Here is a 24,605-nt window from a genome sequence, read left to right as displayed (position 1 = left end):
GTTCAAAAGCATCAATTCTTTGGCACTCAGCTTTCTTCACAGTCCAATTCTCACATCCATACATGACCACTGGAAAAACCATAGCCTTGACTAGACGGACCTTTGTTGGCAAAGTAATGTCTCTGCTTTAATATCTGATTAGGACCCACACTATTATGTGAAAGTGTTCATTGATCAATCCCGTCTGAATCTTTATGATCCCCATGGACTGTAGCACACCAGGCTCTTCTCTTCTGTCCATGGGATTCCCCAAGCAAGAATACTGGAGTGGGTAGCCATTTCCTTTTCCAGGGGCTCTTCCCAACCAAGGGATTGCACCCAAGTCTCTGTCACTACAGGCAGACTCTTTACCATCTTAGCCACAGGGAAGGCTAATTACTTATTTAATGACTTTATATTAAACTACAGCCCCAGTCTGAGGTACTGAGAGTTAGAATTTTAACGTATGAATTTTGTGGTATAGAGTTCAGCCTATAATAGTGAAATAGAGATATTCATAATTGCTTTCAACATAGGCAAGTAGCTTTTGAATTCTGGTAATTTCTGAAGATTCTAGTATATTTATATGAATAAAGTGTAAGGGAAAAAAGTGATAGAAATATGATTCTAAATAATTACAGAGTCAAAACCAAAGTTCTTTATAGTAGAGGAGTTGTTAACAAAAAGAAAATATTTAAAAAGAGAACATTTTAAGAGGAGGAAGTGGAGGAGATGGCTTTATTTAAATGTTTTCTAAGTGAGTCCCTTATACTGCAAGGAGATCCAACCAGTCCATTCTAAAGGAGATCAATCCTGGATGTTCACTGGAGGGACTGATGCTAAAGCTGAAACTGCAATACTTTGGCCACCTCATGCGACGAGTTGACTCACTGGAAAAGACTCTGATGCTGGGAAAGGTTGGGGGCGGGAGGAGAAGGGGACGACAGAGAATGAGATGGCTGGATGGCATCACCGACTCTGTGGACATGAATTTGAGTGAACTCCGGGAGTTGGTGATGGACAGGGAGGCCTGGCGTGCTGTGATTCATGGGGTCACGGAGAGTCGGACACGACTGAGCAACTGAATTGAACTGAACTGAAGTAGTAAATTATTATGGGAGATATTTTTAGGGATATTATTTCCCCCATCATGTCACAGTTATTTAGGGAATTTCTACATCACACTCAGTTCAAAAGAATACAAAGCACTGTGAAGAATACAAAGAAATACAAGACAGGATCCTTATTCTCAGGATTTCATCTCTGGATAAAGAGTTAAAGTTAGTACAAGTGAAAAGAAAAGAAAAAGCAGCAATTTCATACAAAACCATATGATGCTCTCTGTAGAGGCTTTGGAATCAATGAGAAAGAAGAGTCAGTGTGGAATATGCTAGTCTGAAGTATTGCACTGAGCGTAGGGTGAGACTTGTGCAATGAAAGGTAAGTAGAGTGGAACGTTGTGCAGACAAAAATAGGAAAACCAGAAAATGAAACTGTTCCTATATTCTTTATAAGACTATGACGGTCTTCCAACCTCCATTTAAAGAAACTGAAGTATAATTGACTTATAATATTGTGTTAGTTTCAGGTATACAACAAACTGATTCTGATATATGTGTGTGTGTGTTTATTTTCCATTGTAGGTTATTACAAGGTATTGAGTATAGTCCCCTGTGTTATACAATAAATCCTTGTTGCTATGTAATCTCCATTATTTAAAGTTTTCATCAGTATCTTTAAAAAAAAAAAGACTGACAGTCTTCAGTTATTTCCTTTTTATTGTGGTAAGAACACTTACCATCAGATCTATCTTCTTAACAAAAATTTAAGTGCACAATAAAGTATTGTTAGCCATAGGCACAATATTGTATAACAGATCTCTAGAATCTATTCATCTTCTACAACTGAAACATTTTATACCTGCAGGACAGCAACTCCCTCATCCCCCACCCCCACTCCCCACTCCTGGTAACCACTAGTCTACTCTGTTACTATGAGTTTGACTGTTTTAGATACCTCATATGAGTGGAATCATGCAATATTTATCCTTCTGTGACTGGCTAATCTCATTTACCGTAATGTCCTCAAATTTCATCCATCTTGTTGCATGTGGTGAAATTCTGTCTATCTTTAAAAAGACTTTATTTTGTTAGAGCAGTTTTAGGTTCACAGAAAAATTGACAAGAAAATACAGACATTCCCTATATTCTCCTTATCCCTACCCACATGTAGCCTTGCCTGTTATCAATAAATTCCCCATGAGATTATTATCCTTTTTAAAGGCTGAATAATATTCCATTGCATATACACACCAGATTTTATTGATCCATTCATCTTTTGGTGGACTTTTAGGTTGTTTCCACATGTTTATGTTTGTTATTATGAATAATGCTGCAGTGAACATTGGAGTGTTAATATCTCAAGATTTTGACTTCAGTTATTTTGTATATATACCCAGAAATGGTATTACTAGAACATTGCTGTTGGTGTTCAATCCCTGTCATTTCTAACTCTTTGAGACCCCATGGACTGCAGCACTGCAGGCTTCCCTGTCCTCCACTATCTCCCAGGGTTTGCTCAAACTCACGTCCATTGAGTCAGTGATGCTATCTAACCATCTCATCCTCTGCAACCCCCTACCTTCTCCTTTTGCCTTCAATCTTTCCCAGCATCAGGGTCTTTTCAAATGAGTCAGCTCTTCTCATCAGGTGGCCAAGGTCATATGGTAGTCTATTTTTAATTTTTTGACTAATCTCCATACCATTTTAAATAGTGTCTTTACTCTTTTACATTCCTAGCAACAGTGTACAAGAGTTTCAGCTTCTCCACATCTTTGCATCCTTGCCAGCATTGTTATGTTTTTTGTGTGTTTTTTTGTTTTGTTTTGTTTGTATGTTTTTAAGAGCCAGGTGTGAGGTGATATTTCATTCTGGTTTTGATTTACATTTTTCTAATGATTAATGATGTTGAGCATTTATCATATACCTGTTGGCTGCTTTCTAGTCTTCTTTAGGAAATTGTTTCATTTATTTGCCTATTTTCAATCAGTTTATTTATTTGCTGTTGATTTATAGAAATTTTAGGTATACCTTTTCTGTGTGTTTATTTCTTGTCTATCTCCCTCACTAGAACATAGGATCTATAAAGACAGAGATCTTATTCTTTCAACAATACAACCCTGTCTCAAATACTATAGCTTTATAATAAGTCTCAAAGTTGGTTATTATCAAACTCTGTTCACTCCCTTTATTTTTTTTGAGAAAAATTTCTGCACATATCTAAGTCTGAATAGCCATGGATATTCAGACATTCTTTCAATGATAAAATGATATCCTTTGAATAAAGTAGCTCATTCTCGCTGCAGTTTAAGCTATCACATAAGTACATTTGTTCTACACAATAGTAGTTCACTAAGGAAAGTTATGACCAACCTAGATAGCATATTAAAAAGCAGAGACATTACTTTGCCAACAAAGGTCCATCTACTGAAGGCTATGGTTTTTCCAGTGGTCATGTATGGATGTGAGAGTTGGACTGTGAAGAAAGCTGAGTGCCGATGCTTTTGATGCTTTTGAACTGTGGTGCTGGAGAAGACTCTTGAGAGTCCCTTGTACTGCAAGGAGATCCAACCAGTCCATTCTACAGGAGATCAATCCTGAGTGTTCATTGAAAGGACTAATGCTAAAGCTGAAACTCCAATACTTTGGCCACCTCACGCGAAGAGTTGACTCACTAAAAAAGACTCTGATGCTGGGAGGGATTGGGGCAGGAGGAGAAGGGGATGACAGAGAATGAGATGGCTGGACGGCATCACCAACTCGATGGACATGAGTTTGTGTGAACTCTGGCAGTTGGTGATGGACAGGGAGGCCTGGAGTGCTGTGATTCATGGGGTCACAAAGAGTCAGACACGATTGAGCAACTGAACTGAACTGATGCACCCTTTACCCAGATAATCACGATCGTGTGATCACTAACACAATCACTCAACAAGAGTCAGACATCCTGGAATGTGAAGTCAAGTGGGCCATAGGAAGCATCACTATGAACAAAGCTAGTGGAGGTGATGGAATTCCAGTTGAGCTATTTCAAATCCTGAAAGATGATGCTGTGAAAGTGCCACACTCAATATGTCAACAAATTTGGAGAACTCAGTAGTGGCCACAGGACTGGAAAAGGTCAGTTTTCACTCCAATCCAAAAGAAAGGAAATGCCAAAGAATGCTCAAATTACTGCACAATTGCACTCATCTCACACACTAGTAAATTAATGCTCAAAATTCTCTAAGCCAGGCTTCAGTAATATGCGAACCATGAACTTCCAGATGCTCAAGATGGTTTTAGAAAAGGCAGAGGAACGAGAGATCAAATTGCCAACATCTGCTGGATCATCGAAAAAGCAATAGAGCTCCAGAAAAACATCTATTTCTGCTTTATTGACTGTGCAAAGCCTTTGACTGTGTGGTTCACAATAAACTGGAAAATTCTGAAAGAGATGGGTATACCAGACCACATCTTGAGAAACTTTTATGCAGGTCAGGAAGCAACAGTTAGAACTGGACAAGGAACAACAGACTGGTTCCAAATAGAAAAAGGAGTATGTCAAGGCTGTAGTTTGTCACCCTGCTTATTTAACTTATATGCAGAGTACATCATGAGGAACGCTGGGCTAGAAGAAGCACAAGCTGGAATCAAGATTTCTGGGAGAAATATCAATAACCTCAGATATGCAGATTGCACCACCCTTATGGCAGAAAGTGAAGAGGAACTCAAAAGCCTCTTGATGAAAGTGAAAGAGGAGAGTGAAAAAGTTGACTTGAAGCTCAACATTCAGAAAAAGATCATGGCATCCGGTCCCATTACTTCATGGGAAATAGATGGGGAAACAGTGGAAACAGTGTCAGACTTTATTTTTTTGGGCTCCAAAATCACTGCAGATGCTGATTGCAGCCATGAAATTAAAAGACACTTACTCTTTGGAAGGAAAGCTATGACCAGCCTAGACAGCATATTAAAAAGCAGAGAAATTACTTTGCCAACAAAGGTCTGTCTAGTCAAGGCTATAGTTTTTCCAGTGGTCATGTATGGATGTGAGTTGGACTGTAAAGAAAGCTGAGTGCCAAAGAATTGATGCCTTTGAACTGTGGTATTGGAGAAGACTCTTGAGAGTCCCTTGGAGTGCAAGGAGCTCCAACCAGTCCATCCTAAATATCAGTCATGGGTGTTCATTGGAAGGTCTGATGTTGAAGCTGAAACTCCAATATTTTGGCCACCTGATACGAAGAGCTGAGTCATTTGAAAAGACCCTGATGCTGGGAATGATTGAGGGCAGGAGGAGAATGGAACGAAAGAGGATGAGATGGTTGGATGGTATCACTGACTCAATGAACATGGTTTTGGGTAGACTCCGGCAGTTGGTGATGGACATGGAGGCCTGGCAAACTGCAGTTCATGGGATCGCAAAGAGTCAGATACGACTGAGAGACTGAATTGAACTGATGCACCCAAAGTGCTTTCTGCATGCACATGCTCCCAATTTTGTAACTCAGAATAAAAAAAAGGCCTGGACTGAACAAAACTGATGCTTGTTACTTTTCAATTAAGGGCATTTTTAAGTAAAACTAGCCTTTTTTTTTTTTCCTCTGTAACTTCACGGAAGTAGTGAATCTAATTCTTGCAAGTACAGTCTGATGATGCTGGCTATTGGACTTTTTATTTATTTAGTGGGAGACTGGGCTGCATGTCATATGGGATCTTAGTTCCCTCACTGGGAATTAAACCCATGCCCCCTGCACTGGAAACAGAGTTCTACCACTGGACCTCCAGGAAATTCTTTATTGGACTTTTCAGACTGGTATTTTACTTTTTCTCTTTTCTATTTTATTTTCTGTTTGTCTTCTTCATTTGTTTGTTCATTCATTAAATAACATTCTTGCCCTATGGAGCATGCATCATCATCCATGACTCTGTAAGAGAGAAGAACTACCTATTCTTTGCCCAGGATTTCTTGTGTGAAGCTAGGATGATTGGTGGCTGCTTAGGATATAACCTCAGCTGTAATCTCTTCCCAGAGACAGGCAGAGATTTGCCTCCCAGACTCCTTCAGAAGGGTGGAGGACATCTAGAAGGGTGTCAGTATTTGCTGTGACGGAGATACTTTAGGAGTAAGGGCAGTGATTCATGACTTTTAAAAACTTGTCTGAAGGTGTTTTGAAGGGCACAGTTGAATACTTATGAAAACATTCTGCTCTGTGTCATCCTCTTCTACCCCCCAGGAGCCAGGACTTTAGAGTGGTTACTTTCTGAAACATTGCTGATTACCTTGGCAGTGGGTTAATAAAATCTAAGTGAATGGGCTACTCAACTTCACCATCATAATCTAAAATCCATATTATATGTCAAGAGAAAGAAGACTGAACTCTATCTTTCTATGGAAGAAGACACTGTAGAAATGAGATTAACAGCCATGGACTCTAAAATCAGTGCTTGGTTCATAACCTAGGGCTGTTATTTATTCTGTGATACTGGGAAAAACCTCTTAAACTCTATTTGTCTCAATGTTCTTAATTGTAAGATGATTTAAAAAGGTCTGTCTAGTCAAAGCTATGGTTTTTCCAGTAGTCATATATGGATGTGAGAGTTGAACTATAAAGAAAGCTGAGCACTGAAGAATTGATGCTTTTGAACTGTGGTGTTGGAGAAGACTCTTGAGAGTCCCTTGTACTGCAAGGAGATTCAACCAGTCCATCCTCAAGGAAATCAGTCCTGAATATTCATTGGAAGGACTGACGCTGAAGCTCCAATATTTTGGCCACCATATGCGAAGAACTACTGCATTAGAAAAGACCCTGATGCTAGGGAAGATTGAAGGCAGGAGGAAAAGTGGGATGAGATGGCTGGATGGCATCACCGACTTGATGGACATGAGATTGAGCAAGCTCCAGGAGTTTGTGAAGGACAGAGAAGCCTGGAGTGTTGCAGTCCATGGGGTCTCAAAGAATCAGGCACAACTGAGCAAGTGAACTGAACTGAACTGAATAATGGTAGTACTTACCTTATGGAATTGTGAAGATTAAATGAATTTATCTATAGAGTTTAGAATTGTGCATTGCATAAAATCAGATTTAGAAAAGGATAGTTATCATTAATGTCTGTGTTATTACTCTACTGGTAATACCTGAAACAAAGCTTTGGTTCAGTCTAAAATATCCTGACGTTTGATTGAGAATAATTGTACCTTGAAGGTAAAGACTGCATTGCTATTGGTTTCTTCCCTGAGTTCAATAACCTGACTTAGACTTCTTGGTTAAATCTAGATTTAAAATTATTTTATTACCTAAAATGTTTTAATGCACTTAAGAGTAGACTCTTAGAAAGAATTAGGGTTTTGGAGACAGAAAGACCATATATGTGAATTTGACTAAGGTAGTTAATCTCTTTGAATCTCAGAAAATAATAGCATCCCTATAGTTTTGATATGACAGTTTGACATAATATACTGTAATAATAAGCATAAAAATTAACTATAGTTCTAGCTACCTGGCTAATTTTAATCTGAGGCACATTCCATATTCTCTACTACCAAATAAACATTCAATACCAGTTAATAGTATTCATTTATAAAATTTTGGAGAAATGAGCATAAACTGTACAAAAAATAAGTCACTATAACTGTGAAGAAGCCAGTAATGGAGAGTACCAGTGATTAAAAGCTTACATGCTTTAGATAGAACTTAGAGAACAATCTTTTCCACAGTTGTTTAGATATTTTGTTGGATTTTACTGTTTATTTATAGATATAGTACAATACTACTATAATCATGGTTTAGATTGTAAATAATAAAATCTGTATTCCATATTCATTTGAACTATACCTTTATTTATTTATTTTAATTGGAGGCTAATTACTTTACATTATTGTATTGGTTTTGCCATACACTGACATGAATCTGCCCAGTGTGTACATTTGTTCCCCGTCTTGAACCCCCCACCCACCTCCCTCCCCATCCTATCCCTCTGGTTCATCCCAGTACACCAGCCACGAGCATCCTGTATCATGCATGGAACCTGGACTGCCGATTCGTTTCACATATGATAATATATATGTTTCAATGCCATTCTCCCAAATCATCCCACCCTCACCCTCTCCCATAGAGGCCAAAAGACTGTTTTATACCTTTATTTATATCATGTATTTTTTAAGAAAAAGAAAAGTTAAAGTCAAGAATCTCTAATTGGAGTAAAAGAAGGAAAATTTAAACAATAGAATGTACTGTGATAAGTATTTTTAAAAGTAAAAGTGATTGTGCTGTTTCCCTTAGAAACAGAGTTTGGGAATTTAACGAAAGAAATCAGAAAGCATTAGAGTTTAATAGTTCTTTATTATTATTTAATAAGATGGTTATCTTTTTCATTAAAAAAAATCTTTTCATTTTTATAGATAAGAAACTGTGGTGGGCAGACCAAAACTTAGCTCAGCTGGGAACCTGCAACAAAAGAGATGGAAGAAATCCCACCGTTCTAAGAAATAAGACTTCTGGGGTTGTTCATATGAAAGTGTATGATAAAGAAGCTCAGCAAGGTAAGTCACATGGTAATGAGTTTGTGTTGCCTTTTGAATACATAATTATTGATATAATTTTCTCAAGTCAACAATTGATGTTTCCTATTTTCCTCCTAATAAAAAACGGGGAGGGAGGGAGGCAAATACTGCTTAATACTGCAGAAGAAATACCTTTAACATAAGGTATATAATGAGCTTTCAAAATGTTAGCAAAGCTGCCCAAGGAATCTGAATTTGTCAGGTCTTCAAAGAAGTCTATTCAGTTCTTTATTTAAGAATATGAAAATAATTTTAAAATACCAGCAAAATATATTCAAATTATAATTATGCCCAGAAAATGGACGAACTAAGGAATTTCAAATGGACTATGTTGATACAAGAATTTCATAACCAAAAGCACTACATTGTTTGGCTATGAGAATTTTGCTTTTTTGTTTCTCCTTGTCCAAATGGTATGCAGTGAAATGGAGTGAGAGAACTAACAGATGGTTTACATAGGTGGACTTGTCACATTGCCCAAATGGCAATTAGATTAGAGATGCCAGGCAGTATGGCCCCACACCTGCTTGTTTTTGCTTAGTTTTTGGTTCATGATCCATGACATTAACAGAACTCCCTTCCCAGAAAAAATATTCTTCTATATTCTACTGTCTTACATATATCGTGGCCATGAAAATACTTTTGTTCATATATATTTCTGCTTAGGAAAAAAATATCCAGAAAACTTTTTTAAAACGATTTTTATCTAAAAGATTTGGGAATGTAGACCAAAGCAGATAAGGGTAGAGATAAGAAAAGTGAACCAAAAAATATTTTTAAAAAAACAATAAAAAGAATAGTGAACCAAAGGGTTCACTAATTCTGAAGACAGGTGACAAAAATCAAGCAGGCAGAATTAATTTATTGGGAGATACCAAATAAAAATCATCCTGTACATGCAGAGACAAAATGAAAACCAGATTCAGGATTGCCTTTTCTGAATAGAATATGGGCCAAATTTTAGTCTGGAATCCTTTATTGCCAGTAGTAGCAGGGAATGTATTTCTTTATCAAGAAAAAAAAATATTTTTAAGATAAAAAAATTACTTTGTAAAACAATCTGATTACTGAGATCCATTTATGGTTGAGATGACAGTGACATCCAAACCCATATGCACAAATCTGTGTTTATTCTCTGATTCTTTTGTGTTATTGTCTGTAATAATGAATGAGTGTTTTCACTAGGAGTTATTTAATAGAAAAAATTCTGTATCAAAATAAATGATTTTACTGGCATTCAAGCCTTGGAGAATAGGTTATATAACTGGAAATAAAATACTGGTACTCAGTAAACAAAATATGATCGCACTTTTGTGGATTTCAATACAATGTATTTGTTAAGTGTAAAAACTTACAGTATTGTGATAAACAAGTTTATACTCTATACTGAGTGAAATCGTATCTGAAAGCATTCAACAATGTAAAATACAAATTAGAAAAGGGGAGATTATATTTCCAAACATTAAAAAAATGTGTATTCACTTCTTCAAAAGAACACACAGATACTTTGTTGAAAAATGTAAATTAATAAAATAGTCAATTTTTTGTAGATACAGTTCCAATGAAGTTTCTTGGAAGAAAAATTCAGTATATTATGCTTGTCTCACATTGTTCATTTTAACAAGACCCATTACTCTTTTAAGGATTTGATTCTATATGTAGAGTTCGGGCTTCCATGAAATACTGTGAAAGTATTTCCAAACTGACAATTAATGGTATGATAATACTAAACTTAAAATACTGTTTCTACGATCAGCCTTCTTCACAGTCCAACTCTCACATCCATACATGACCACGGGAAAAACCATAGCCTTGACTAGACGGACATTGGTTGGAAAAGTAATGTCTTTGCCTTTTAATATATTATCAAGGTTGGTCATAACTTTCCTTCCAAGGAGTAAGCGTCTTTTAATTTCATGGCTGCTGCATCCACAGTGATTTTGGAGCCCCAAAAAATAAAGTCTGACACTGTTTCCACTGTTTTTCCATCTATTTCCCATGAAGTGATGGGACCAGATGCCATGATCTTTGTTTTCTAAATGTTGAGCTTCAAGCCAACCTTTTCACTCTCCTTTTTCACTTTCATCAAGAGGCTCTTGAGTTCCTCTTCACTTTCTGCCATAAGGGTAGTGTCATCTGCATATCTGAGATTATTGATATTTCTGTGAGAGTTGGACTGTGAAGAAGGCTGATCGCCGAAGAATTGATGCTTTTGAACTGTGGTGTTGGAGAAGACTCTTGAGAGTCCCTTGTACCGCAAGGAGATCCAACCAGTCCATTCTAAGGGAGATCGATCCTGGGTGTTCATTGGAGGGACTGATGCTGAAGCTGAAACTGCAATACTTTGGCCACCTCATGCGACGAGTTCTCACTGGAAAAGACTCTGATGCTGGGAGAGGTTGGGGGCGGGCGAAGAAGGGGACGACCGAGAATGAGATGGCTGGATGGCATCACCAACTCTGTGGACATGAGTTTGAGTGAGCTCCGGGAGTTGGTGATGGACAGGGAGGCCTGGCGTGCTGTGATTCATGGGGTCACGGAGAATCGGACACGACTGAGCGACTGAACTGAACTGAACTGAACCAGAAGAATATGCTGATAAAAGCATCTGTATTAAAGACAACCCCATTAACAGAATCATAGCAGGTAGTTTAAAAGCTTCATTAGTATGAAATATGAGCAATTTAGGAGTACTTAAGTTGTTAACAGTACTACCACTTCAGATTTCAAAGTACAATTAGTTACTTCATTTATCATTTTTGATACAGATCACTGGAGAGCTGAGACTTCTCCTTAGCCAAGTGGACTTTTCTAGTTCCACTAGTGAATTGAAGAATGAAGTTTGAACATCTATATCATTGCAAAATATTAAGCCGAACCACGTTTTCTAATGTGCTAGATATTCACCACCTAAATTATTACTTTAAAAAATCCCTATTATTTTCTGCATTAAATTTATATTTAATAGGCAAAGATACTTATTAAAAATTATTTTTATTTTACATTTTCTCTTAGAGATTAAGCAAATAATATACAACATGTGTTATTGTGCAACATTATTAGCACAGTGAATTTTATTATTTATAAAAATAATTATATATCATTGCATATTTCTATTACTATTATGTTTTAAAATACACAATCCCAGAAACTCCTTTTTCTTCATTCTTCATGCATTTTGGATGTCAAGGTTGTATAACTCTGTATTTTCTCTTGTTTTTATAAATAATTCTCTAATCCATTATTCTTTATATCTTTAATTCCTTTGTTTCCTCTTCTGTCCATTTGTTTTTTAAAATTTATAGATAAGTATCACTTGTCAGATTTTCACTGTTCAATGGGAATTGGAAAAAATCTATATCTAAATGCATATTGCTATAGATTGGCATTGTATCAATATACATTCATATGTTGCTGTTCAGTTGCTCAGTCATGTCTGACTCTTTGTACTGCATAACGCCAGGCTTCCCTGTCCTTCACTGTCTCCAGGAGTTTGCTCAAATTCATGTCCATTGAGTCAGTGATGCCATCCAACCATCTAATTCTCTGCAGTCCCCTTCTCCTCAATCTTTCCCAGCATCAGGGTCTTTTCCACTGAGTTGTCTCTTAGCATCAGGTGGGCAAAATATTGGAGTTTCAGCTTCAGCATCAGTCTTTCTAATGAATATTCAGTTTTTATTTCCTTAAGATTGACTGGTTTGATCTCCTTGCAATCCAAGGGACCCTCAAGAGTCTTCTCCAGCACCATAGTTTGAAAACATCAGTTCTTTTGTGCTCAGCCTCCTTTGTGGTCCAACTCTCATATCTGTACATGACTATTGGAAAAACCATAGCTTTGACTATATGGACCTTTGTCAGCAGTGATGTCTCTGCCTTTTAACGTTGCCTAGGTTTGCCATAGCTTTTCTTCCAAGAAAGCAAATGTGTTATAATTTCATAGCTGTGGTCACCATCCACATTGGTTTTGGACCCAAAAAGTTAAGTCTGTCAGTGTTTCCAGTTTCCCAACTATTTGCCATGAAGTGATAGGACTATATGCCATGATCTTCATTTTTTGAAAGTTGAGTTTTAAGCCAGCTTTTTCCACTCTCCTCTTTCACCCTCATCAAGAGACTCTTTAGTTCCTCTTCACCATCTGCCATTAGGATGGTGCAATCTGCACATCTTAGGTTATTAATATTTCACCTGGCAATCTTGATTCTAGCTTGTAATTCCTCCAGCCAAGCATTTTGCATTATTACTCTGCATATAAGTTAAATAAGCAAGGTGACAGTATACAGCCTTGAAGTATCTCTTTCCCAATTTTTAACCAGTCCATTGTTCCATGTCTGTTCTGTTGGTTCTTGGCCTGCATGCAGGTTTCTCAGGAGGCAGGCAAAGTGATCTGGTATTCCCTTCACTTTAAAATTTTTCTACATTTTATTGTGTTCCACACAGGCAAAGGCTTTAATGTAGTCAATGAAACAGAAGTAGATATTTTTCTGGAATTCACTTGCTTTCTATGATCCAACACATGTTGGCAATTTGATCTCTGGTTCCTCTGCCTTTTCTAAATCCAGCTTGTACATCTGAAAGTTCTCGGTTTATGTACTGTTGAAGCCTAGCTTAAAGGATTTTGAGCATAACCTTGCTAACATGTGAAATGAGCACAGTTGTGCTGTAGTTCACTTAAAAAGGCTTTCTTATCTCGCCTTACTATTCCTTGGAACTCTGCATTCAGTTGGGTGTATATTTCCCTTTCTCTTTTGCCTTTCACTCATCCATTCACATGCTTCCTAGAAAATGAAATAAGTACTGGGCCAGTATAGAATTATTATAGATCTATAAAAATAATTGGCTCATCATTAAAATAGAAATAGAGCTGAAATTTCACCTTATTATTATGCCAGCTTGGTAAAAAGGAATAAATCAATTAATCTTTATTAGTTTATATAGGAAACAAAGGTAATCATTTCAAAAGTTCAAGGCAGATCATAGTATGTGAATCTATGTAAGAACAACTGCAGGTTATGAGAAATCAGCTAAGAATGTGGTAGATCTCCCTGATGAGAAATTGTCCCAGCTGAGCCTATTTCACACCTCAAAAATGACAGAGCATGTGACAGGTTTGATTGAACAATTAAATCCCTTTAGACTATCTTGTATTCAGGAGATTAGAAATAATGAGCTTCATTGGTATTTTGAATTTTCCATAGAGCACAATTGATATATAGCTTTCATCATGTTTTGTAATTCTCATTGGATTTATTGCACTTTATATCAGTGTTTGAACATCCAGCAAATGTCATTGCATGTCCTAGAATAATAAAAATGTTATAAAATTGGGATATTTAATGAACTTGCTGGCTAAGATTGTAAATTACTTAACTTCATGCTACCAGCTTTAATTAGCATATTGGGCCTAGTAAATTCAATGGAACATCTTTATAGAATGCCTAACTCTGATTAACTAATATTTGTTATTGCTACTACACAGGAATAAGGAAAATTAATATGCCAATTAGTTAGATAACTCTTATGGGTGTGTTTTAAATTTATTTTGGAAGAATTATGTTCCTTGAAATGGCAACAATTAGTTCCTTGTTTTAAGAAATGAAAGTGAAAGAGGAGAGTGAAAAGTTTGGCTTGAAGCTCAACATTCAGAAAACGAACATCATGGCATCTGGTCCCATCACTTCATGGGAAATAGATGGGGAAACAGTGGAAACAGTTTCAGACTTTATTTTTTGGGCTCCAAAATCACCGCGGATGCTGATTGCAGCCATGAAATTAAAAGACGCTTACTCCTTGGAAGGAAAGTTATGACCAACCTAGATAGCATATTAAAAAGCAGAGACATTACTTTGCCAACCAAGGTCCGTCTAGTCAAGGCTATGGTTTATCCCGTGGTCATGTATGGATGTGAGAGTAGGACTGTGAAGAAAGCTGAGTGCTGAAGAACTGATGCTTTTGAACTGTGGTGTTGGAGAAGACTCTTGAGAGTCCCTTGGACTGCAAGGAGATCCAACCAGTCCATTCTAGAGGAGATCAATCCTGGGTGTTCATTGGAAGGACTGATGCTAAAGCTGAAACTGCAATACTTTGGCCATCTCATGCGACGAGTTGACTCACTGGAAAAAAATCTGATGCTGGGAAATGTTGGGGGCGGGAGGAGAAGGGTACGACAGAGAATGAGATGGCTGGATGGCATCACCGACTCGATGGACATGAGTTTGAGTGAAGTCCAGGAGTTGGTGATGGACAGGGAGGCTTGGCGTGCTGTGATTCATGGGGTCAAAAAGAGTGGGAGACGACTGAGCGACTGAACTGAACTGAACTGATATATATATATCTTCTTACTTTTAATGGTATAATCTTTGAGTCAGTAATATAAATTAATAACAGTTTATTTGATTCAGTTGGATAAAGTATTCTTGAAAATTAAGTAACTGTAGAGTTGAAGTGAAATTTAGAAGTTAGAAAAGAGATTTCCTGGTTTATGTGGCCTTAAAGTATTAGAGCCTATGACCACATTCATGAAACACCCATTGCCTTTTATTTTTCTGTCACTATGAATTCTCTCATGCATCTCACTTTGCAAAATATGAATTATTATTTATTGTAAATATATATTTACTGATTATATAGTTGACAGATAACTGGTTAAAATGTACAGTGTTGCTTTAGTATTTTTTATATTGCAATATGGTTACTACTGTAGTGCTAGTTGTTACATCACATAGTTATCATTTCTTTCGTTTTATTAGGAACAGTTAATATCTAATCTATTGTCATTCAGTTGCTAAGTCATATCTGACTCTTTGCAACCCTAGGGACTGCAGTATACCAGGCTTCCCTGTCCTTCACTATCTCCCATAGTTGGCGCAAGCAAACTCATGTTGATTAAGTCGGTGATGACATCCAACCATCTCATCCTCTGTCATCCCCTTCTCCTCATGCCTTCAATCTTTTTCCCAGCTTCAGGGTCTTTTCCAATGAGTCTGCTCTTTGCATCAGTTGGCCAAAGTATTAGAGCTTCAGCATCAGCAGTAGTCCTTTCAATTAATATTCAGGTTGATTTCCTTTAGAATCAACACTCTAAATTGATTATAGTATCGTTTTCTGTAATCACTATACTGTGCTTGTTTTGGAAAGACAGACTTCAACCATAATCTGCTACTTCAAATTATTTGAGGGAATAAAACATGATACTAACTAATATGCAACAGCAGCATTTATAAATCAATAATAACATGTTCAGTTCAGGTCAGGTCAGGTCAGTTCAGTCGCTCATTCATGTCCGACTCTGTGACCCAATGAATCACAGCACGCCAGGCCTCCCTGTCCATCACCAACTCCCGGAGTTCATTCAAACTCATGTCCATCAAGTCAGTCATGCCATCCAGCCATCTCATTCTCTGTCGTCCCCTTCTCCCGCCCTCAACCTTTCCCAGCATCAGAGTCTTTTCCAGTGAGTCAACTCGTCGCATGAGGTGGCCAAAGTATTGCAGTTTCAGCTTTAGCATCAGTCCTTCCAATGAACATCCAGGATTGATCTCCTTTAGAAAGGACTGGTTGTTAGACGAACTGAAAAGCCTCTTGATGAAAGTGAAAGAGGAAAGTGAAAAAGTTGTCTTGAAGATCAACATTAAGAACACTAAGATCATGGCATCTGGTCCCATCGCTTCATGGGAAATAGATGGGGAAACAGTGGAAACAGTTTCAGACTTTATTTTTTTGGGCTCCAAAATCACTGCGGATGCTGATTGCAGCCATGAAACTAAAAGACGCTTACTCCTTGGAAGGAAAGTTATGACCAACCTAGATAGCATGTTAAAAAGCAGAGACATTACTTTGCCAACCAAGGTCCATCCAGTCAAGGCTATGGTTTTTCCCGTGGTCATGTATGGATGTGAGAGTTGGACTGTGAAGAAAGCTGATCGCCAGAGAATTGATGCTTTTGAACTGTGGTGTTGGAGAAGACTCCTGAGAGTCCCTTGGACTGCAAGGAGATCCAACCAGTGCATTCTAAAGGAGATCAGTCCTGGGTGTTAATTGGAAGGCCTGATGCTAAAGCTGAATGCAGTACTTTGGCCACCCCATGCAATGAGTTGATTCACTGGAAAAGACCTTGATGCTGGGAAATGTTGGGGGCGGGAGGAGAAGGGGACGACAGAGAATGAGATGGCTGGATGGCATCACCGACTCTGTGGACATGAGTTTGAGTGAACTCCGGGAGTTGGTGATGGACAGGGAGGCCTGGCGTGCTGTGATTCTTGGGGTCATAAAGAGTCGGACACGACTGAGCGACTGAACTGAACTGATAAACTTTTCTTGATTTTTATGTTTCTTTTGTTTGTTTTTCTACTTTGCAGGCAGCAATTCCTGCCAACTAAATAATGGTGGATGTTCTCAGCTTTGTTTACCAACATCTGAAACTACAAGAACTTGCATGTGTACAGTGGGATACTATCTCCAAAAGAACCGCATGTCATGTCGAGGTATAAGGTTTTGAAAATCTTATTTCTGATGCATTTATTTCATCAATACAGATTTTAGGCAACCAAAGTCAGCTTTATCTTTGTTTATTGAGATTACCATATAATTTTTTATTCTTTATTTTGTTGACATTCATTGATTTATAGACATTGAACTATTCTTGAATCCCTTGCATAATTAACACTTGATCATGATGTATGATCCTTTCAACATATTGTTAAATTCAATTTGCTAACATTTAGTGAGGATTTTCACATCTATGCTCATCAGCGATATAGGCCTATCATTTTTATCTTCTTGTGGTATCTTTGTCTGGTTTTGAATTTAGGTGATGCTGTCCTCATAGAAATAATTTGGAGGTGTTCCTTCCTATGGACTATTTTTTGGGATAGTTTGAGAAGGTTACCAAGATCCCTAAAGTGGTTGCTGCCAGTCTGTCAGTCCCCAGGGGGCTTCCCAATTTCCTCCTGCCTCTCAAGGAGGCTTTCCAAGATCACCAAGTGGATCTGACCCAGGCACCTTTCAAACTACTGTCTCTTGCTGGTACTGGCAATATGTGAGATTTTGTGTGCACTCTGTAAAAGAGAAGCCTCTGTTTCCTGTATATCTTTGGCTCTCCAAAACAAGTTCAGCTGGTTTTCAAAGCTCAGCTTTCTGGGGGCTTGTCTTTAAGGGCAGGATCCTTGGGCTGGGGAGCCCGTTGTGGGGCTCAGACCCTTCACTCCTCAGGAAGGACCCCTGTGGTTATGAAACCTCCTCCTCCCGGATAATAGGTGTGTTTCCTGACTGACAAGGCCATGTCTCTGCCCCTCCTACCCATGTTATTGTGATTCATTCTTTATATAATTATAAAGATATAAAGGAAAAAGTGGAAAATTTTTCTGCTAATTTTCAGAATGTTATCATAAATAGATGCTCTGTAAGTAGTTGTAATTTTGGCATTCCTTTGGGAGGAGGTAAGTTCAGGGTCTATCTACTTTGCCATCTTGATCCCCCCTCCTGCCAATGGAATTATTTCAATATTAAATATTCATTTTGCTTTTGTTTTCTTTTAAATTTAGGTATAGAGTCATTTCTTATGTACTCTGTTCATGAAGGAATCAGGGGAATACCTCTGGAACCAAGTGACAAAATGGATGCTTTGATGCCTATCTCAGGAACTTCATTTGCTGTGGGAATAGATTTCCATGCAGGTAAATAGCTTTTTATTCATAATTTATGTATGATGTCATGATTTATTAAACATGATGGAAATAGGACCTTTCCATCTGTACTCTGATAGTCAAGATGAGAAATAAGGAAACAAATCAGAAGTGAATTTCTAAGCCTTATACAAATTGTTATAAATGTGTTTTTGCCTGAAAAAGTAAAATTTTTCTAACATATAGCAATATAAAAATGACATATTTGTCACTTGGTTGCTTTGTTTTACTTTTTTATCTTTCAAATGGCATGTTTACTTTTCTTCAGTGATACATATTAAAAATAAAACACTTTAGCTTATATACTTAAACATATATATTTAAAATATTTTTCAGAATGTGATTATCTATTCTAATACAGGTAGCAGCAAATGAAAGTGAAAATGTTAGTCACTCAGTCACTGACTCTTTGCAACCCCATGGATCTTAACTTAGCCCACCGGGCTCCTCTGTCCATGGATTTTTCCAGGCAAGAATACTGAAGTGTGTAGCCGTTCCCTTCTCCACGGGATCTTCCCAACCCAGGGATTGAACCTATGTATTGCAGGCAGGTTCTTTACTCTCTGAGCCACCAGGGAAGCCCCAAGAATGCTGGAGTCCAAATAATTGAAACAATTATAAATGCTAAGCCATTCTGTATTACTTTTCAATATAGTAGCTATCATTTTAAAGTCAGAGTTTAATTTGCCTTCATGTTTTAGCCAACAGTGAAAGAAAGCAGATTGGACACTATCATTTTTCTGTGGCTAATAAAAAGTATATGATGGAGGGGGCAGTTCCCTAATCTAGTGGTCAGGATTCAGCACTTTCACGGCCAGGGCCCAGGTTCAATCCGTGGCTGCAAACTGAGATACCACAAGCTGAGTGTCAAAGCCAAATAAACGAACAAAACAAACAAAAAAACTTGTGTGATTGGGAATTGATGGTAGAAATGGTTAAATCTATTGTAGGATAAAAGTCTTTTGTTCTAACTGCTAAATTCACATATAGCATAAGCATTGGATATACTTCTTTTGTTAATATTAATATTTATCATTCTATGCTTGAAGAATTAAATTTATAAAAACAGATTTCTCCATCTCTCATCCAACCAAGTCTTGTGCTTCTTGTTTTAGTTTTGAAGATATAATTCTTGTTCCCAGTATATTTTTGTGTGTATAAAGACAATTTTATCTAATATTAAAATAATCCTTCTTTGACCTGTAATCTTTAAAAAAACAAAGCATCAATACCTGAGCTTCTGATATTAAGCCTATATTTTCCCCCTCAGCTTTTACACATTGTTCAATCATGTGTTAATGCAATGCATGGCTATAAATTAAAAAATTACTGGGGATTTTCACAGATGATTGAAAGATGGCTTAAGACGATTATTTGTACCAAATACTTTGAATCACAGAGAGGCAAATTTCCTATGTTTTTTAAATGGTTGAATGGTTTTTCCAAATATATTTAGACAGATATAGCATATTTTATTGATTGATATGTTAATTTTGCCAAAATTAGTGTGTTTATTGATCAAACAAGGCTCTTTGATACAATCTCATTGTGTGTGGAATGCACACTACCCTACCATGTGTAATCAACCCTGCCTTTATTTACAAGTATATCTTTCTTTAGAATTTTATTAATAGGATTTAATAGATGTAAAACTAAGAGAAACTTGAACTTCTTGAAAAGTGTATTCATATATGTATTTTTACTAAATATACATAATCCTATGTTTTAGCTGGTATCACATATTTGATTCTTTTAAAATCTCCATAATGATTTTTGAAAGTATTTGGTAAATTTCCAAATCAAATGTCAAATAAGCCATTTGGTCAAATGCTGTGATTAGATCATTAGCAACCTCTTGTTCCTTAAGTGCAAACTGATTATTTGTATGAGTCGAATTTACTCTCCAGGATTTTATAATGACCCTGAGATGCTGAAGTTTCAAATAATATGCCATTAGACAGGTAATTTTATTTGCAAAGAATAGTATTCTCCCTATTTCTACATGTGTGCTAAGTCACTTAATGTCCAACTCTTTATGATTCCATGGACCATAGCCCACCAGGCTCCTCTGTCCATGCGATTCTTGAGGCAAGAATACTGGAGTGGTTGCCATGCCCTCCTCCAGGGGATCTTTCCAACCCATGGATCTAACCCCTTTCTCTTATGTCTCCTCCACTGGCATGCAGATTCTTTACCACTAGTGCCACCTGGGAAGCCCCAAATTTTAGTAACTACTGATATTTTGTAATAAACATACTTTGTATCAAAATAGTTTTTCAATAGAACAATTCCTAGTTATTTGTTAAAACACTGTGTTCTTCATATTGTACCTGCTGCTGCTGCTGCTAAGTCACTTCAGTCGTGTCCGACTCTGTGTGACCCCATAGAGGGCAGCCCACCAGGCTCTCTCGTCCCTGGGATTCTCCAGGCAAGAACACTGGAGTGGGTTGCCATTTCCTTCTCCAATGAATGAAAGTGAAAAGTGAAGTCGTTCAGTCGTTCAGTCGTGTCTGACTCTTAGCGACCCCATAGACAGCAGCCCACCAGGCTCCTCCATCCATGAGATTTTCCAGGCAAGGGTACTGGAGTGGAGTGCCATTGCTACCTGTCCATATTTTAAAATTGTATTCTTAGAAAGGAAGTTTCTTTAGAAAATCATTTTATTCTAAATGTAAAAGGATGTAAGCATTTGGAATAGTCATGTGAAATTAGAGTGCTGACTAGTCTATTAAAATATCTGTTAATCAGAAAACAGAGAGATAGAACTTGCTTTGAAATCAGAGAGGATCAGACATAGGGACCAATAAAACCTATGGTGGGAAGAGGTCAGATTTTAGTGACAACTTGTATTCTATAACTAGTTTAAACACGTAACAAGTGTTGACGTTGGGTACATTACTTAATTTTCCTGAGGCTCAGTTTCCTCACTTTTGGTGGATGAGAATACTTAGGTAACTTTGTGCAAATGTTTGAAACAGTGCTTGAAACACATAGGTACTTAGAAAATAATGATAGTATCATAGAAACCAATAAATTTCCATGGAAAACAGTAAATTGTAGAAGTTAGCATATGTGATATATATTACAAACCTGTTCTGCAAACTATATTTAAACTCCCAGTTAGCAAGGATTTTGTCTTCTGTTTTTTTTTTATTTTTTTTTCCCCCTGTTCAGTTATCTGCATAGATTAGTAGTTGTTTCTTAACTTCTTGGGGACAGAAAGAGTAGGTTAGTAAATTTCTCTAGTGAAAATGAACTTAATGATAATTAATAATATGTAGAGCATATATTTAAAGATTAAATAACGTCACCAGCTCTTTGAAGTCATTAAATATAAACCTAGGAGGCTAGACAGTATCTGATGGACAGTACTTAGACACTAAACCAACAGAAAACACTAATGATGATGGTAGTGGTGGCAGTCTTATCAGGAATTTTTGACCATGTTTCCACATACCTGTGGTGCTTCCTTCTACTATATAATCTGATCCTTTCATGATTGCATTTTATGAAAAGGTATTAGCATCAGAATAAATGTCAGAAATTTGATTCATATCAATATCACTGTAGACAGTATAGAAGTTCTGTGGCTAGGCTGAGTGAAGATGCTTTTGAGGGGAAGGAAGGAAAATAACTGAATTGCCCCAGAGAGATTAATAGAAAAAAAATTTTTTTGATACATCAATCCCTTTTTTTTATCAAGACCTTTATAACCTGATCATAGGTTCTTCCTCAAGTAGTTCCCTATGTAGACATTCTATCTGCTCTTCTTTCATTGATTGTATTCACTTCAGAGACATAATTTCTACTTTTAAGATCAAAATAAAGATGACAAAATATAAGGGCACAACAGCCTCTTATTCTAAACATCATAAGGAAATGGTGTGAAGGAGGATTGCTTGTCAAGTATGACCATCATAATTTATATAATATTATTTCACTACCACAATTCTCAGGGCAGATATGCAGATGACACTACCCTTATGGCAGAAAGTGAAGAGGAACTAAAAAGCCTCTTGATGAAAGTGAAAGAGGAGAGTGAAAAGGTTGGCTTGAAGCTCAACATTCAGAAAACAAAGATCATGGCATCTGGTCCCTTCACTTCATGGGAAATAGATGGAAAAACAGTGGAAACAGTGTCAGACTGTATTTATTTGGGCTCCAAAATCACTGCAGATGCTGATTGCAGCCATGAAATTAAAAGAAGCTTACTCCTTGGAAGGAAAGTTATGACCAACCTTGATAGCATATTAAAAAGCAGAGACATTACTTTGCCAACAAAGGTCCGTCTAGTCAAGGCAATGGTTTTTCCAGTGGTCATGTATGGATGTGAGAGTTGGACTGTGGAGAAAGCTGATCGCCAAAGAATTGATGCCTTTGAACTGTGGTGTTGGAGAAGACTCTTGAGAGTCCCTTGGACTGCAAGGAGTCCAACCAGTCCCTTCTAAAGGAGATCAATCCTGGGTGTTCATTGGAAGGACTGATGCTAAAGCTGAAACTGCAATACTTTGGCCATCTCATGCGACGAGTTGACTCACTGGAAAAGACTCTGAGGGATTGAGGGCAGGAGGAGAATGGGACGACAGAGAATGAGATGGCTGGATGGCATCACCGACTCTGTGGACATGAGTTTGAGTGAACTCCGGGAGTTGGTGATGGACAGGGAGGCTTGGCGTGCTGTGATTCATGGGGTCGCGGAGATTCGGACACGACTGAGCGACTGAACTGAACTGAACTGAATATATGCTCAAATCCATACCTTTCACAGGGATTAACACATCTGAATCTTGCTGGGTTTTGGTTGTAATGAATTAAAGTTTTCTGCAGTGAGTGGAAGAATTTATTTCACCAGATGAAGCAATTCTGGATACTACTCACAGAAGAAAGAAGACCCTGTGGCTATTTCAAAATGTTCAAAGCGTTCTTTATCACTTCGCTGGAAAAGTCCCACTCCACTGGAAAAAAAAAATTCAGCTTTGAAAATCCTGGCCTGCTGGGTGTTATCCCTCTTGATGAATAAATACTGCATTTGATGTTTTAAAGATATATTTTAATTAGGGGAAAAGCCTTCATAACAAAGCTCACTGCTCCAGTTAGAAATGTGATCTTTAGTAAGCAATGCTCTATTCAACTTCCCCACCCCCACTTTGGGGATATTCATGACTTTTTCATAATAATCACATAATAGGATATTACTTAACTGGATGAAATTCTACTCAGAGCATAATGATTTCCTGAACTTTTCCAGCTTACATTCTTTTTTGGTCTTTCATCTCTTTTGTTCAAATTGGAGTTATCCAACTCAGTGTTAACAAATGTTGATTACTATCTGCTAGGAGTAGTACATCACAGCTCAGTTGCTGTGTGGGATAAAGGTAAACAATAAATAGTTTCAGAAGTAATGCATGAATGGATGATCAGTAGGATTTTCTTTTCTTTTTTAAGGAGAGCATCAAAGAGCCATTATTGGGATGTCATTGCTTTACAGTTACTATGGGGAATATTCACATGCCTTTTTCACAATCACATAGTGATTTGGCTATTAAGACAATACACAAACTGACAGAACATACCATTATCTGTTAAAATCCAGAGAATATAAAACACAAAGACTCAATCCTAATGTAACCTATAGATACTAATATAAACTATAGACCTTTCAGGGTAGGTTCAATACTTGTAATAGATGTACCACTCTTATTTGAGATGTTGCTAGTGGAAGAGGCTGTGAGTGTAGGAAAGGAAAGGATATGTGGGGACTCCTGCTCAAATTTGCTGTGAATTTAAAACTGCTATAAAAATAAAGTCTGTTATAAAAGGACACAACAGCATTGAAAGAGAATATGTAACATGATACTGTTGCTATATTTACACAGTTGAATGTCATTAAAAGACTTTCTTCTTAATAGTCTCACATCATTTACATCTGTCTTTCAATGTTAGAATGAACTTTTGACTCAATCTAGTGGCATTTCTCATGTTACAGATAAGGAAACAAACCCAGAGAGATCAACAGGGGGAGTAGTAATGGAGTGTCCTACTTTTAATTCTTCATGCTATGCCATCTTGCATTTCTAATGTCTTAAACACAATCTTACTTAGATCATTATTGGCACTACTTGATGAAACTAAATTGCACTTCTGAAAATTTATACTGATAGAAGATCATGTTTTATTTTGATTTATGTAAAGAATCATATGGCTTTAAATCCATTTAATAATTGAAGCAGGTGACACTCAAGTGAGAGGCTCATTTTCCTTTGCTGGGAGGCTTAGCAAACAGCTATTTACAATTTTTTTCTAATAACCATTCTGCCACCAACCAAGGCCAAAGAAGAATTATAG

The 24,605-nt window shown here is 37.2% G+C and overlaps 1 protein-coding gene across 1 annotated transcript in view; it reads left to right on the top strand.

Moving 5' to 3' along the window:
- Positions 1-24,605, top strand: part of LRP1B (LDL receptor related protein 1B) — a 2,241,805-nt gene that overhangs the window by 1,582,551 nt on the left and 634,649 nt on the right. Inside the window, exons 33-35 of the mRNA XM_088842364.1 lie at positions 8,419-8,559; positions 16,935-17,060; positions 18,120-18,251. Of these exons, the coding sequence (XP_088698490.1) occupies positions 8,419-8,559; positions 16,935-17,060; positions 18,120-18,251 (399 nt within the window). The remainder of the gene's footprint in view (positions 1-8,418; positions 8,560-16,934; positions 17,061-18,119; positions 18,252-24,605) is intronic.

Source organism: Moschus berezovskii, chromosome 2, assembly GCF_049115385.1.
Source record: "Moschus berezovskii isolate FMDL1 chromosome 2, NW_MosBer_1.0, whole genome shotgun sequence".
In the NCBI taxonomy this organism is placed as follows: Eukaryota; Metazoa; Chordata; class Mammalia; order Artiodactyla; family Moschidae; genus Moschus; species Moschus berezovskii.
Note: the sequence above shows the minus strand (reverse complement) of the source record. Positions and strands in the feature narration are given on the sequence as shown.